Below are 15,650 nucleotides of genomic sequence, written 5' to 3'. Positions count from 1 at the left end.
GCAGGCAGGCTCCAGGCTCTGAGCTCTCAGCACAGAGCCCAAGATGGGGCTCGAACTCATGAGCCCCGAGATCATGACCTGAGCTGAAGTTGGACGCTCAACTGAATGAGCCACCCAGGTGCCCCATCTACAACATTTATTTTTAAAAATCAATATTTAAAAATTTTCAATATAATTTTTTAATTTACCACAGACCATGTTTGAGTAATATTGTATTATGTCATGTATGGTATAAGAAATTTATAGCAATACATTTCCATTTCCTCCCTCCTCATCTTTGGGGTTCTTATATGTGCGTTTTATATGTAACTCATGTCATGTATCTCACAATAGAGCGTTCTTATTTTTCCTTAAAGCAGACCATTATTATTTAAAGATATGCAAATATAAGAAATGGATTTAAAATGGACTCACATATTCTATTTCTGGGGCTATTCACTCCTTTGTGTAGGTCTAGATTTCCATTTGTATTGTTTTCTTTCTGCTAAAATGATTTCCTTTGCCTTTTCTTAAAGTGTCTTTCTATTAATTTTGAATTCTTTTAATTTTTGTATATTGTCTTATTTTTTAACGTTTTATTTTGAAGTAAATATAGACTGCAGATACTTGCAAATAATAGAGAGATTCTTTATACCCTGCACTCAGTTTCTCCCAAAGGTAACATCTTGCATATTCTAGTACAATATTAAATCAGGAACCTGACATTGATACAGTCCATACACCTGATTAGTATTTTCACAAGTTTTGCACACACCTGTATGAGTATATAATTGTATGCAGTTTTATCACATGTAACCACAAAGCTCCCTCATGCAGTCTTTTCACAGCCACACACATGCCTCAATCCATCCTGTCTTTAGCCCTGGGAGCCCTTAATCTTTTCTTCATCTCTGTGAGTGTTGTTTTATGTTAGTGATATTTTAAGAATTTAGTACTTTAAAAATCTTTCTCCATTGTCTGCTGGCTTACATAGTTTTTGAGAAGTCTGTCATTATTCTTTGCTCTCTTGTATGTAATGGTCTTTCCTCTGGCTGCTTTTAAGATTTTTCTCTTTATTATGGTTTAAAGCAATCTGATCATGACTGTACATCCCTTGATGTAGTTTTATTCATGCTTTAGCTTCTTGGATCTGTGGTCTAATAATTTTCATCAAATTACAAAAACATCATCAGTCATTATTTCTTCAAACTTTTTTTTTCCCTCCCCTCTCCCTTCTCTCTTTTATGTATGTTATGTCACTTGTATTTGTCCACATCTCTGGAGTTTTGTTTACTTTTTAAATTTCAATCTTTTTTCTCTCTGTGTTTCATTCTGTCTGATTTGTTTTTATTGTTATGTCTTCAAGTTCACTGATCTTTTCCCAATATGCTGTTAATCCCATCCACTGTAATTTTCATTTCAAGCATTGTATCTTTCATTTTTACAAGTCTGATGAGTCATTATTAGATCTTTTATTTCCTTATTTAGCACCATCAATAATTTCTCTAGCCTTTGTAATCTATGGAATACAGTTATGATAATTGTTTTAAAGTCCTTGTTTGTTAATTTTATTATCTGTGTTATTTCTAGGTCTATTGCAATTGAAGAGTCATATTGTCTAGCTTCTTTGCATGCCTTGTAACTTTAATATTGAATGCCATAATATGCCTTTTATAGAATATGAATTTTACTTTGTTATGTTCTACATGTTTTTGTGGTTTATAAACTTTCTTGAACTTTCTGGGACACAAGTAAGTTTCTTGGATACATCTTGATCTTTTTAAAGCTTGCTTTCATTTCTTTTTTTTAGATGGGACAATGCAGCTTTTATTGTTTGCCTAATTTTTTTTCCCCAGTATTGGAATAATCGCCTCTGACTCCTTTACCTGATGCGTCGTGTGCTATGAAGTTTTCTACCCTAGTGAGTGAGAACATATGACATCCTCAGCCTTGGGCGAGTGACAGGGTTTCTTCCTTCCACTCCTCTTGGTTTTTTTCTCCTGCCTTGGGTACAACGTACAGTCTTTATTCAGATATACTGCTCGGTACTACCTGAAGACTCAAGGGCTAGGTGCCATTTGCAGATCTCGGGAGCTCTGTCTGCAGATGTCAATCTCTGTGAAACTCTTCCCTGTGAACTCTAGTTGCTTTGGCCTTCTTGGCTCCTGGCTCTGACTCCTCAACTCAGGGAGAGTCCTGGAATCCACTTGTGTTCCAGCTTCCTCTGCTGCTGCCTGGAAATCTCTGAGCAATCAGCTGAGGTAATCAGAGGGCTCACATCATTTGTTTCCCTTTTTTCAGAAACAACTGTCCTGAATTCTTGATATTCAATGTTTCAACATCATTGTTTTTATATGTATATATGTTTTTTTTTTTATTTTTTCCCAGGTGGGAGGAAAAATCTGGTCCCTGTTACTCAATCTTGACAAGAAACAGAAGTCCCAGTGAACATTTGTAAATGAATAAATGTCAGAGAATTCACTCATTGTATATATTGCTTAACCTTGACTATTTCTTTCAAAGCTTTTATCACAGTTTAAAATGTGCATTTATAGTTTACTTACTTGGTTATTTATCTCTCTAACCATGCCATAAGCTCAAAGAAGCACAGACTATTTATTATTCACTAATGTATATCTAACACCACGTTTAGTTCATTGTTTTAATGAATAAACCAGTGAATTAAAGATTTTTGAAGAAAGGTTTTTAGGTGTAGGTAAAATGCAGCTTACCTACCATCCAAATTTTCAGAATTCAAAAGTGAAGTTATAAATATTGACATAACAGAGAAAAGTGTGTGTGATTAACATTATTATTTTATTTCCAATGAATCAAAGGATAAACATAACCAGTGAAGCTTTATATAGAAAATCATTGCCTAAAAAGATAAAGTACACTGTAAGTGTAAGAAACTTGTTGATTTTTTGATTAAATAAATGTTTTCTTTTCGGTCAGTGAAAATCCACCTGTATTTCCTTATTGCCACTAAGGCTGCAGAGCTGTGTCTTATCTAGATCTCCTCCGTGTACATGAAATAGCATATTATCTGCTTCAAGGTAAAATTATTATTTCCTCAGGAGAAGGCAAACACCATATATATATCTCCTTTGATGGTAAAAGATGAATATCACTATTATCATTGCAGACTTCCCTATCTACCTGTTGTACTGCATATATTTTCTTTAATTTTTAAATTCTTGCTTGAATTCACAGAGAAATGGATCAAAGACATTTCTTGAAATTGAGTTTGGATGAGAAAAATTCCTCCTCTGCAAACATCTAAACCATATGGTGTAATGGAAATGGAAACAAAATTGGGCTTTTGCTTATGATTTGCAGTGGAAAATAACAAGAACTCATCATTTTTTAGGCAATGGATTTGAGCTTCCAGATCACCTTCAAACTTTTATGGTCAGCCTGATTTCCTTTGAGTTTTAAAATTTGAAAGAGAGATGTTTTTCAACCGTGTACTATAAAAAATGTGAAACACACAAACACGGGTGGAATAGCATCGGAACCTTCATATACTCTGTGCCCGGCTCCAATAATCACCAGCTCTTAGCCAATCATATTTCCTCTCTATCCTCACCAATTCCCCAGATTATTTTGAAGCAAATTCTATACATTGTATCATTTAAAAATCTCTAGCTCTAAGATATGCTTTAAAAATAATTACATACCATTGTAACACTTAAGAGTAAACTTTGGTTTTACAATTAATTATAATTGTGTTCAGATTTCCCTGCCTCTTAAATTATTTTAATATACAATTTGTTTGAATACGTTCTAAATGAATGTAATACATTGCAATTGTTTGATATAGCTCTCAAGTGCCTTTTAACTATATCTTCATTATCTTTTTTTTCCACTTGCAATGTATTTGTGGAAGGGGTGAGTTCCTTTGTTCTATAGAATTTCCTACAGTCTGGATTTTCCTGATCACATACCTGTGAAACTAACACTTCCCTCTGACCCCCTGCTTTTCTGTAAGTTGGTGGTAGGATCTAGAGGCTTGATGAAATTCAGGTTTGACTTTCATGACAAGGCTACTTCATAGGTAATGTATACTTACAACAGGACACACAAAATATCTTGCTTTCTTTTAGTGATGTTGGCTGTCATTGATGATCAGTGCATAGATCCATTAATTCATTAGTGTTTGTAAAATAGTCATATTTAAAATCTATCATTCTTTTTTCATTTGTTAGCTATAATGCTTCTCTAAAGACACACTGTTCTCATTAAGTGTTTGTTATTCAGATGCTTAGGTCATGCAGGAAAAGCAGGGTAAGTGTTCATTCTCTTCAGCAGTTTTCAGATTCATTCTGTGGTTGCCTAGAATCCTCTAATTGTGATCAATGCGATTTTTTTTAATGAGAAATTATTTTTATAGAATAATTAGGCGATCTGGTCAACTCTGGTCTAACTCACTAATTCTTATAAGGGTCTTTGGATAATAACAGTGAAGAAATAAAGAAACATATAAACTGAAATAAAAGAAGGCTTATGATATACTAAAAAAATGCGTTAAAATAGATGCCACAACGGCCTTCTGCCTCCCCTCCCTTTCCCAGTTGACTTGTGAACTAAAAGCTATATCTTTATATTTGAAAAGGTAAAAAACTCCATTTTACTTAAGATGGCATGATATATAATATGCAGTCTTATATTAAAAGTCAGCGTCTTTAGGGGCATCTGGGTGACTCAGTCAGTTGAGCTTCTGATTTCAGCTCAAGTCATGAGGTCATGTCAAGAGGTTTCATGAGTTTGAGCCCCAGATCGGGCTCACTGCTGTCGGTACAGAGCCTGCTTCGGATCTTCTGTCCTCCTCTCTCTGCCCCTCCCCCACTTGCTCTCTCCCCAAGATAAATAAATATTTTAAAAAGTCAGCTTCTTTAGAAATTGTGACAAAATGCTCAGACAGAGAGACGCACAAGCCATGTTGGTTATTCTCTTGGCTTTTTGACTAGTTTCTTGTGTTGGTGCTTATGGCAAAGTAAAGGACAGTACCTGTGTAAGTGGCAGGTGTCAGAAATCATTGTCTGAAATATTTCTCCTTTTAAAATGTTCATTTGTTTATTTTTGAAAGAGAGAGAGCGGGGGAGAGGCAGAGAAAGAGCGAGAGAGAGAGAAACACAAGCAGGCTCGGCATTGTCAATGCAGAGTCCAACTTGGGCTCAATCCCATGACGGTGAGATCATGACCTGGGTTGAAACCGATCGTCAGATGCTCAACTGACTGGGACACCCAAGCCCCCTAGTCTATGAAATATTTCTAAAATGTCACAGAATAATTTGTGAACAGCAAACTGGAGCCCTTATATTATTCCCACATTCAGTATTCAACGTGCAGATTTACTTGATGCTGTTTATAATACTCTATGTGATATACGTCTAAGATCTAAAAATCACACTCATTGCCTGACATCCTCCCTCAATTTCATGGCTTCCCTTTTGTTTATTGACAAGGGATTTATATTCCCTAGGATTGACAAGTTGTATGTTCCGGTTACTGAGTAAAATAATTAAAACTTAACTTCATGTGTCATCACTTTTGAATTGATATTCAAGTACGCATTGCCCAGGACACCAGACAGTCCTTTACAGGAAACACTTCTTGCATCCATATGGTTATCTGTCATTTTAGATAATAACAATGTCTCTATAGTGATTATTAGTATAAATTATTTATGTTAGTGACAGGAACATGAGAAATACATTAACCAGCAACTGCCTAAATGGTACATAGCACAGAACTTATGGGCACTTTTAGTCTTACTTGGATGCCTTTTCTTTCAGCTTGATTGGAGTTTAGTTCCTGTCTTTGGAATTATATCTGTTCATATCAGTGGAGCACAGACCACCATGCCCAAGTGGCAACGGAACACATTTCTCTCTGGAAGACTCAAGGATGACTGGCTCCATTCTCAGTCATTGGCATCAGTATCATCATGATCATAGCAAATACTTGTTGGGTGTTTACTGTGGCTGAGGTGGTTTTTTGTTTTTTAACAAATGCTATGCTGTTTAGTATCTCAACAACATTGTGAAGTGAATCTGTCTGCAGACCTAATACTACATAATTAGCTTCTGACTTGACCATGAACCAGTTTGTCTCCTCCAAACGATGAGAGACCACACTGCCTCAGTTTCTGGATCTTGAAAATGGGGATAATAATGTATCAACATTACAGGGTTGTTATGAGGATTAAATGAGTTATTACCTGCAAAGTGTGTAGAACCACAAGTGCTCTACGGTTATTAGCTGTTAATGGAACTGCTGAACCCAAAAGTAACCTAAATAATGGACATTTTGGCCAGAGAAGAACTTGGCACAATAAGAATACTTTGTGCGTTATTAACCTTGATGGTTTGTGGAATGCATGACACATTGTCTTCTGTCTTCTTGACATTGCTACATCGCCATCTGTGGTCCAGCCTCTGCAGCCCCTGGACTTGAAGCAGCTAAAAAAGGGAATTGAGACTGGTGTTTTTATCTTTTATTTTTATAACTTTTTAAAGCTTATTTTTATTTATTTTGAGAGAGAGAAAGAAAGAGCGTGTGAGTATGCAAGTGGGGGAGGGGCACAGAGAGAGGGAGACAGAGAATCCCAAGCAGGCTCTGGGATGACCAGCGCAGGGCTCGAATTCATGAACCATGAGATCATGACCGAAATCAAGAGCTGGACGCTTAACTGACTTAAGGTGCCCTTAGTCTGGTGATTTTGGTGAGATGACAAGAAAATTTACATTATTTGCCTCATGGAATTCAAAAAGCGTCTTTATTTAGATCAGTTTAATAATTTGCACAGTTCGTGGGTTCGAGCCCCACACTGGGCTCTGTGCTGACAGCTCGGAGCCTGGAGCCTGCTTCAGATTCTGTGTCTCCCTCTCTCTCTGCCTTTCCCCTTCTCATGCTCTGTCTCTTTCCCTCTCTCTCTCTCAAAAATAAATGAACATTAAAAAAAATAAAAAGTAATAATTTTCTGTAGTACTGAAAGCCATTCTTATTAGTCAGTAGAAGCCAGATTATTCTTTAGTAACAAATTAAGCTTGAAATTTCTGGGGCTTAGCCCAACAAAGATTTATTCCCATTGGATTTTTGCCAGTCAGAGACAGAGACAGAGAAAAAAGACAGAGAAAAAAAGCACATAAACTTTTTATTACCTCAACCCAGAAGTGATGCATGTCACTTTTGTTCACATTTAATTCTCCAGAACTAGAACATGTTCTTACCTAACTATAAAAGGACCAGGAAATGTAGAGGAGAAAATGGAATATTTAACACTGCCTTCTCTTCCACACACTCCAAATGGCTCCTGAATAGTTACTGATTACAGGTCTAAGCATTTGTTGCGAGTGATGCTGTAATTGTTGGTAACGAGAGATTGGTAAAACCACTCCCTGGATGGAGTTCAGGCTATAGGAAGGGTTGGTTTGGGCTGTGACACTCACTCACTGATTGGATCATAAGTGGGTACAGGATGTAGGTGGTAAAGAATAAATGTTGTCAAAAGGAAAGAAGTAGTCTTCGTGTTTTGCTGAGACATTTCTCCATTATCCCTTTGGACTCGGCCAAGAACTAAGGCATTTTTTCCTCTTTGCAAAACATAATTTAAAAGTTCTGGGTGAATGTGATATCCCAGGATCTATGTATGTGTGCATATACGTGTGTGTGTGTGTGTGTTCGCTTAAGTATTTAAATACCAATCCTGGGGATTCCTGTAATAGGTTCTATTATTATGTTTGTTTTATGGTAAAGATACTAAAGTTCAGAGACAGTAAGCAACTTGTCCAAAATCCAAAATCCACAGCTAGGAAATGTCAAAACTGGAATTTGAACCCCGGTCAGCCTGAGATTAACTTGTGACCTCTTCTTGAAGGCTACACTGCACCTCCCACACCTGGCATTTCCCCCTCCCTTTTTCTTTTGTTTCTTTTTTTTTTTTTTTGTAATATCTTTTTTGCTAGAATGTTTTATTTCCCACCCCTCATGCCCAATACTTAGTACATTACTTTCTTTAGCATAGAAATTCAATAGATCTTTAAAATATTAAAAGAAGAAAAACCCAAGCTAGAATTGAGCCTTAAAAGCAAATTGAAGTTTTGTGTGATGAGCCCCAGACAATATCAGAATGTGAAATTGTGTGATGGAGAATTCTATGTATACTGTGTCTTCTGCATTGAAGAGGCCAATCCTCATACAAAACTCTCTTCTGAAAGGCTGCTTAGGCATAGAGCTGATAGGCGCCATCCTGCACCATCGCCTCTGTCCAGAGCTGATCTGACCAAGAGAGGGCATTTGATGCAAGGATAGCCAGTCCATAGCCTGACCAGAACCCTTTAAATTGTTCCGGTATGAAACTTCGGCCAATGGAAGCTTGATATTTATGCAGAGAGACCATTGGTGATTTGGTAGCAGTTTTATAGTGTGGCTTGATGTCTGAGGAGAAGACAGCACAAAAATCAGATGAGAGTTCGAGGTAGAAACTGTGATGGAGTGGAAGCCATCTAAGAGAGAATGGACAGAAGTGCACAGTAGTGGTGGCAGGTGGAACCCTTGAGTCTTGTTAAGGGTAGAATCCAAGAAAAAAGATCAGTAAACACTTTCTGCTTAGGGATGGGATAACCCTTTTGCTGAGCTGTGTTGGATTCTGAGAGATGGTCCACTTCCCATATTCTGTTTTAGTTCTTCCTGTAAAATCTGGTGGCCAGACTTTTCTTGGCTAACATAAGGCTGGTCACTTGGCTGGCATTTCTGTCTGCCTTATGTTCATGTGATGTCACCTCTTCCTGCAGGTGACCACACTGGTTTTTATAAACAAGGTCTACCACTTCCCTTTCTTTTTCTTTCTTTCTTTCTTTCTTTCTTTCTTTCTTTCTTTCTTTCTTTCAAACAATTATCCTCCTCATGCCTATGAGAACAGATTGGTTTTGAAGTTTAACAATTTACCTTTATGTTTATGTGTTATAAGTCTATTTAGGGAAGGTAGGGATGTGGGTCATGTGAATGAAGGTACCAGATCTATGCCCAGGTTATTTCTGAATGGAATAGAAATAATTATTTTACAAAAAAATCAAAAGTAACTCCTTTGTTTATTTCAGCAGTTCAACTGAGGGGTTTTTTTTAAAGGTAGGCGCTACATGGGGCTTAAAGTCACAACCCTGAGATCAAGAGACACATTCTCTATGAACTGAGCCAGCCAGGTGCCCCTCTATTTGGGTGTTTCTTAGTGAGCTATCACTCTGTCTTGCTTCTGGTACATTTGTTGTTGTTTTTTTATGCCTCTGTGGACAAAGAAAATGGTTAGTTACTTTTTCTTTCACTTTCATTTTCCCAATTGTATCCCTCTTCACCAATTCTACACCTCTCTTCATCTTTTCTTTTTAAAAAAAAATTTTTTTTTAACGTTTATTTATTTTTGAGACAGAGAGAGACAGAGCATGAACAGGGGAGGGTCAGAGAGAGGGAGACACAGAATCTGAAACAGGCTCCAGGCTCTGAGCTGTCAGCACAGAGCCCGATGCGGGGCTTGAACTCACGGACCACGAGATCATGACCTGAGCCGAAGTTGGCCGCCCAACCGACTGAGCCACCCAGGTGCCCCCCTTCATCTTTTCTTATAACGTACAAAGAATTGCTTTCTACTACTCCAGGAATCTTCCCCATAAATGAAACGTGGACCTAAAAGTGCCAGAGAGTGTCTTTATACTTGAATTGGTATTAAATGGAAAGAGAGTTTTAGCTTATATTTTAGACATTAAACAACATAGTGGCTTAAAGCTAAAGAAAAAAAAGGGCTTCTTTTTCTTTTTCCTTAACTCTGGTGTGCAGAGCAACCCTTGAATGAAATTGTTTTATTTATATTTTATAGTAGAACTCTACTGTAATACTGGGATAGTGGCCAAGGAACTGAAGGTTCTCAGAAACACAAAGAGATTTACTTACCCCTGCTGGGCAGTATGTGAAGCTCTGAAAAAAATGTGACCTTCAGCTGGATGTCACTGGGTTTACATTTTTCTAGTAACTACGTGACCACTGTACTCAAAATTCTTTTGTTAAACTTAGATTTTTAGTAAATCTCACAGAACTATGGGCAATATTTCAACTGCTTATTTATCTACTTATGCCAAAAGAATACTCAAAAATGTCTTTGAAGATTACTCTTAAGTTTCCATCCAAAGCTATAAACAACTTGGGAAATACTTTTGGTGGCTGCTTTGATGTGAGAATCAGAATAAATAACGATGTTTCAGCTGAACTGTAAGTCTAAGAACATGACCTATGGACACATCTTATCTTGTCCCTTTGAGTTTCTATTTTGTACTTATTACAAATATTTCTCAGACTTCTATTTAATATCACATACTGTCAACACAGAAATTGGTTAAGATTTGTATGACAATGGTAGGTATCTTTTAAGATCCTCCTGATTTCAGAAGTGTCAAAAGGTGAAAATATTAAGCAATATTTGACTACCCTCCTCGTTGCTTATCAGGGAGAACAATTCCTAACACTATTGCAGCTTTTGCATACAAACTCTGATGATATCTCCCTCCTTTCCACCTACAGATAACTGTGTTCCTCTAATTTTGCCAAGTATATGCTCTAAATAGTCTATTTTGAACTATTTTATAGATAGAACTATAACACAGGTGTTCTTATATGACTTGCTTTTGATACTCAACAGTGAGATTCATTCATTCCAATGTAGCTGCCATTGTTATAGTATCCCATTTTCCAGGTGATGGATAATTAGGGCTATTTCCAGTGTTTTGTTCTTATAAATTATTTTGCTAAAAACATTTCACAGTTGTCTTCTAAGGTAAATGTGTGAGGGTTTATATCCAAAAATGGAATTGCTGAGTCTAGATGGTAATCTTAATCTGATTGTCAACAAATGCTGTGTACTTCCTCCCTTCCCTGAATATTCTGGAGGGGACATGAATCCTGTTCTTTTTTTTATTAGTGGACAGGATTTAATTTTATATTCAGGGACTTGCAGAGGTAAAACAAGGAATACGAGAGGGAGGTGGTGGTGCTTCTCAGCCCACAGAATGACTTTCAGCCATCACTGGGGGGAACCAAAGGCAGATAATGGTTGAGGCAGATTGGGCACTCCTCTGTCTCTATTGACATGGGTGTGAGGTAGGGCTCTGTTCTACTAGAAAACTGGGGTGTCAGACTGCAGCACAGTTGATGTCATGGAATCCACTGTGAGGTCTCTACTATGCTATGGAATATGTAAACTTAAAAAGAGAGCACTTCAAAAAAAATAACATTTCATTCTCAGACTGTATGATTTTATTTATTTATAACTAAGGAGACTAAGCTGGAAACAGCTTGGTTCCTATGCTTTCAGTCCTTCTGATGGGCTTCAAAGTTTCCTGTCTCCTTGGTCTCAGGTGTCATGGTACAAGGGATTTCTGCCATGCTGCTCTCCTCCACAGTCTTAGACATAATGTTCACCTCTGAAGCATGTGAAGCATGGTGGGCTTTGAGGTTCTTTAATAAAGAATCAGTCCTGCTGGGTGTCTTATTTTTAGAAATTGTGGTCACTGTGGTCAAATGGACTCTAATGTTCTCCAACAAAGGGCAGTTTTTCTTGGACTCATGGAGGACCCTGAGCTAGTCATAGATTGTATCCTGCCCAACTTTTGAGATAACTGCTAGATGCCTCTCTGCCTCAAACACAGTGTTATAAAACAAAATTTAATAGAGTATATTTGAAGATCTAGTTGGCTTTGTCAAGTGATTCATGAATCTAGCAGCATTTCATCTAGCAAATAGAGAGATGCTCCAATGAGTTGTACAAAATGGAAGGTTTTTATAGGTAGGAAAACGGGCTGAAAACGTTATTAGCAAAAGAAAAGAAAGGATTGTTTCAGGCCAGAACATCTTCATTTTGGGGGGAAGGGAACAAAGGGAGTTTTTATCATGCAGATTACATCATTAGTACTCGTCAGGAAATTTTAGATTGCTGGTTAAAAGGTCACATTTTCCTATGATAAATTGAAACTGTAATTAAATCTTGGTTTGCTGTCATGGGGGCAAATAACTCTGTTTTGAGCTCTCTCTGTTTCTCTCTCTCTTTCTTTCAGAGACAGAGAGAGTACACTAGAGTGGGGAGAGGGGCAGAGGAAGAAAGAAAGAATTTTAAGCAGGCTCTACTCTCAGTGTAGAGCCCAATGTGGGGCTTGATCCCACAACCCTGGGATCATGACCTGAGCTGAAGTCAGAAGTTTAACTGACTGAGCCACCCAGGCACCCTGGGCTTGTTCTTTTTTAATGACAGTACTGTCCATTTTGTCCCCAGATGAAATGGCCTGAGTATTGGCATAACCCTTTGCTGTTGGTTTTAGGAGGTGAGTAACTTTTTTTCCAATAAATGAAAAGATCTCTTGTATCTGAAGGGACACACAGCTTAAGTTAGAAGAGTAACCAGGCCAAGCTTCAGGTGGAGCTTTTTTTCATGGTCATGAGTGGATAACTTTACCCACTTCCAGAGAAGCAGCATGGTTAGCTCTAAGGTCTTCTTAGGCTTGCTGCTTTTGCCCTGGTTGGCCCCACCACTTTAGCATGTTCTTTTCCCAGTGTGGAGCTGGTGAGGACAAAGCTTGACCCTGGGGAGTGTGACACTCAGAGTTAGCATTCCCACGTGGGTGTACACATTGATCACTTCTTTTTTGTTGATCTGGATAAAGTTACTCTGAAATGTTGGCACCTACTTGAACATAGCGTACTCTCTGGCACAATTGTGGCTGCAGTTTCCTCATGGAGATATTAAGCATGTCCACATGCTATTCAGGATTTTTATCAAGACAGCTCCTAGAGGCTCCTTCTTACCATTTAGAAGGATGCATGGCATCTCATGGCCCTGGGCTCACTGCAGGTGGGTAAACCTTGTCATCCTCAGGTGCCCCCCTCCCCCGCCTTTTTTAAATTTTTTAGTGTTTATTTACTTTTGAGAGAAAGAGAGAGAGACAGAGGCGTGAGTCCGGTAGGGGCAGATAGAGGGAAATACAGAATCTGAAACAGTCTCCAGGCTCTGAGCTGTCAGCACAGGGCCCTATGCAGGGCTTGAATTCACAGACCATGAGATCATGAGCTGAACTGAAGTCAGACACTTAACCTACTGAGCTCCCCAGCCTCCCCACCATCCTCTTTTTGCCTCAGGGTCCCAGGAGGGAGGGGACACCCACAATGACTAAAAATGGGTGGGGGACCAGGGGCACCAATTACAGAACACTCAACCATGTTTTCCAGGGACTCTCTGGTCACCTGGACCCAGATGGAGCCCTGCCTGGGGCATGAGGCATGGAGTGGCCTGGGGAGTGACCTCACCTTGGAGCCAGACACACCCACTCTCTGCTGCCTCAGCAATTTGATCTCACAAGAGAGAGGCCCCCTGAAGAGGCAGCTGCTTATCTCCCTTCAGAGCCTCCAATTCTGCCTAAACTCAGTGAGGCCTCTTTCATCCTTTCTGGCTCACGGTGACCTATTACCATCACACATCCCTTTGTTCTTGTCCCCACAAAGTTGGCCCCTATGTGCCTTCTACCATTGAGCCTCAGACTGGGTGACACTGCCCTTAGTTGAACAGGGCCAGAGACTTCATTTTAAATGATCCTTTGCCTCTTGCAACTGTGTGAAATAAAAAAAAACAAAAAAACAAAAAAACAAAACAAAAGAAAAAAAAAAAACCCGGGGCGCCTGGGTGGCTCAGTCGGTTAAGCGGCCGACGTCGGCCCAGGTCGTGATCTCGCGGTCCGTGAGTTCGAGCCCCGAGTCGGGCTCTGTGCTGACAGCTCAGAACCTGGAGCCTGCTTCTGATTCTGTGTCTCCTTCTCTCCCTGACCCTCCCCCCATTCATGCTCTGTCTCTCTCTGTCTCAAAAATAAACAAACAAACAAAAAAAAGCTTTGTCTAAAAAAAAAAAAACAAAACCCAAAAACATATATAATGAAATCAAACTAAAAATTTTGTTTTCCTCTCAGAAAGAACGGAACTGTTGGTTGGTATATCAACCAACTGCTGATTGGTAATGGATGGTAATAATGGGACATGAATCTAAGGATAGAAGAGTTAATAGTAAGCAGATTTTATGAATGGGCAAGTTTGTCAATATGAAAATATGTTATCTTCCCTCCAGAGGCAGATTCACTGTGACACTTACAAAGCTCAGTCTTCAAGACCCTCACCTGGCTAGGGCTCTTCCAAGATCCTGGGAAGATTTGCTGGCAATGTGTTGTGTGATTATACAGTTTTTTTTTTTTTTTAATTTGCAAAACTTAAATATTTTATTTACAATCAGAGCTGCTGTCTAGTTCCACCATAACTTTCTTGCAGTCACACCTACCCTTATGTTGGGTGGCTGTGGACGGGCCAAAGCGTTTTTGGGATCTGACTAATAAGAACTTCAGCGGGGCATAGATTTCAGTGGGTTCAGTGGGATTATTTATGTGATTTGCAGTCAGTTCCATGTATCTATCCGTGTTCAGGTTGTGCTGGGACTTCCAGGAATTCTCTTAGGACATTTTGGGCCAACTTACCTGGGTCATCAGAAATTGCAAGACCAGAAGCTGCATCGTGATCTGTGATGTTCTACTGTCTCTGGCCATACGATACCTAGAGGAGAAATAAGGTTTGAAATTGTACAGGGCTGGAAGCTAGTCTAGAAAAATATTCTGATCATCAAATGTATACAATTAAACGTGGAGGATTTGGTGTTCAGATATGCCTAGGTAAAAGAGAAGTTCACTCTTGTCAGGAATTTACTGTAGAAAACACCTTTTGTTTTTTAGCTTCATTTGGTGAGAGACGTGTGAAACAATTTACCAGAATTCTTCTTTCTAGGGTATCAATTTGGACTACTACAAATAGTGTGTACCTCTGTGTGCAAAGTTGCATGTTTTATGTCTCTTGGTGGATTGCACTGTGTCTTAAGTTTATCAGTGCATCTTTTCCTAATGAAATCTGGCAGTTCCAGATAAAACCACACTCAGCAGAAAGGCCTAAAGAAGCAAATGTCCCAGTGACAAAACTCCTGGGTGTATTCCTCAGGAAAGTAATGTATTTTTTATAGAACTATTTAATCACATTTTATAGTTCAGTGTAACTTAATGGTGATTTTAAATTCAATTTGAGCTGCTCTCCTGTATGCCTGAATCCAAATTAATTTGTATGTTTTCTGGAATTATTAACCCTACGAAAATTCAAACATGATGGAAAAATTCAGTGGAAACACAAACCAAAATAAATCTGGCAGAAGCTTCAAGATGCCAAAAACCCTTTTATAACACTACAAAGAAAACAAAATGTCTGATGGTTAAAATCATGAAGATCGAGGAAAAATATCACAACCCCAAAAATAGATAACAAAAAGGAAAAAGAGACCTTAAATCAGTATTTGCTTTTATACTTAATTTGGTATTTGGGATTTTATATTGTTTCCAATATATTGATTGTTTTAAATTTCCTAAATTATTTGTTTTAAACTTCAACATCTGGGCTTATTCCCGATTCTCTACTCTTTGGAGTAAACTAGAGCTGCAGGAGAAAGGACTCTATGAGTTAGCCATGCTTCTCCTCCTGTGTCTACCGGCGGAGGAAACTTGAGCACACTCCCTCCTGTGTAGATGGAAGGGGCTCTGGCTTGGGATGTGATCTTT

General features: G+C 38.5%; 1 protein-coding gene across 2 annotated transcripts in view; it reads right to left on the bottom strand.

Moving 5' to 3' along the window:
- LOC132664215 (uncharacterized) overlaps window positions 1-15,650 on the bottom strand; it is a 77,783-nt gene that overhangs the window by 9,716 nt on the left and 52,417 nt on the right. Inside the window, exons 1-3 of one of the 2 annotated variants that reach the window (XM_078441585.2) lie at window positions 15,231-15,306; window positions 14,532-14,607; window positions 6,342-6,443 (exon numbers count right to left, since the gene is read on the bottom strand). In XM_078441585.2, coding sequence (XP_078297711.1) covers window positions 6,342-6,443; window positions 14,532-14,600 — 171 coding nt within the window. In that variant the 5' untranslated portion in view covers window positions 14,601-14,607; window positions 15,231-15,306. Of the gene's footprint in view, window positions 1-6,120; window positions 6,444-14,531; window positions 14,608-15,230; window positions 15,307-15,650 lie in introns of those variants that run through there. The other variant, XR_013553460.2, reaches the window with a different exon arrangement.

This window comes from Panthera onca, chromosome F2 (assembly GCF_046562875.1).
Source record: "Panthera onca isolate mPanOnc1 chromosome F2, mPanOnc1 haplotype 2, whole genome shotgun sequence".
NCBI lineage: Eukaryota > Metazoa > Chordata > Mammalia > Carnivora > Felidae > Panthera > Panthera onca.
Note: the sequence above shows the minus strand (reverse complement) of the source record. Positions and strands in the feature narration are given on the sequence as shown.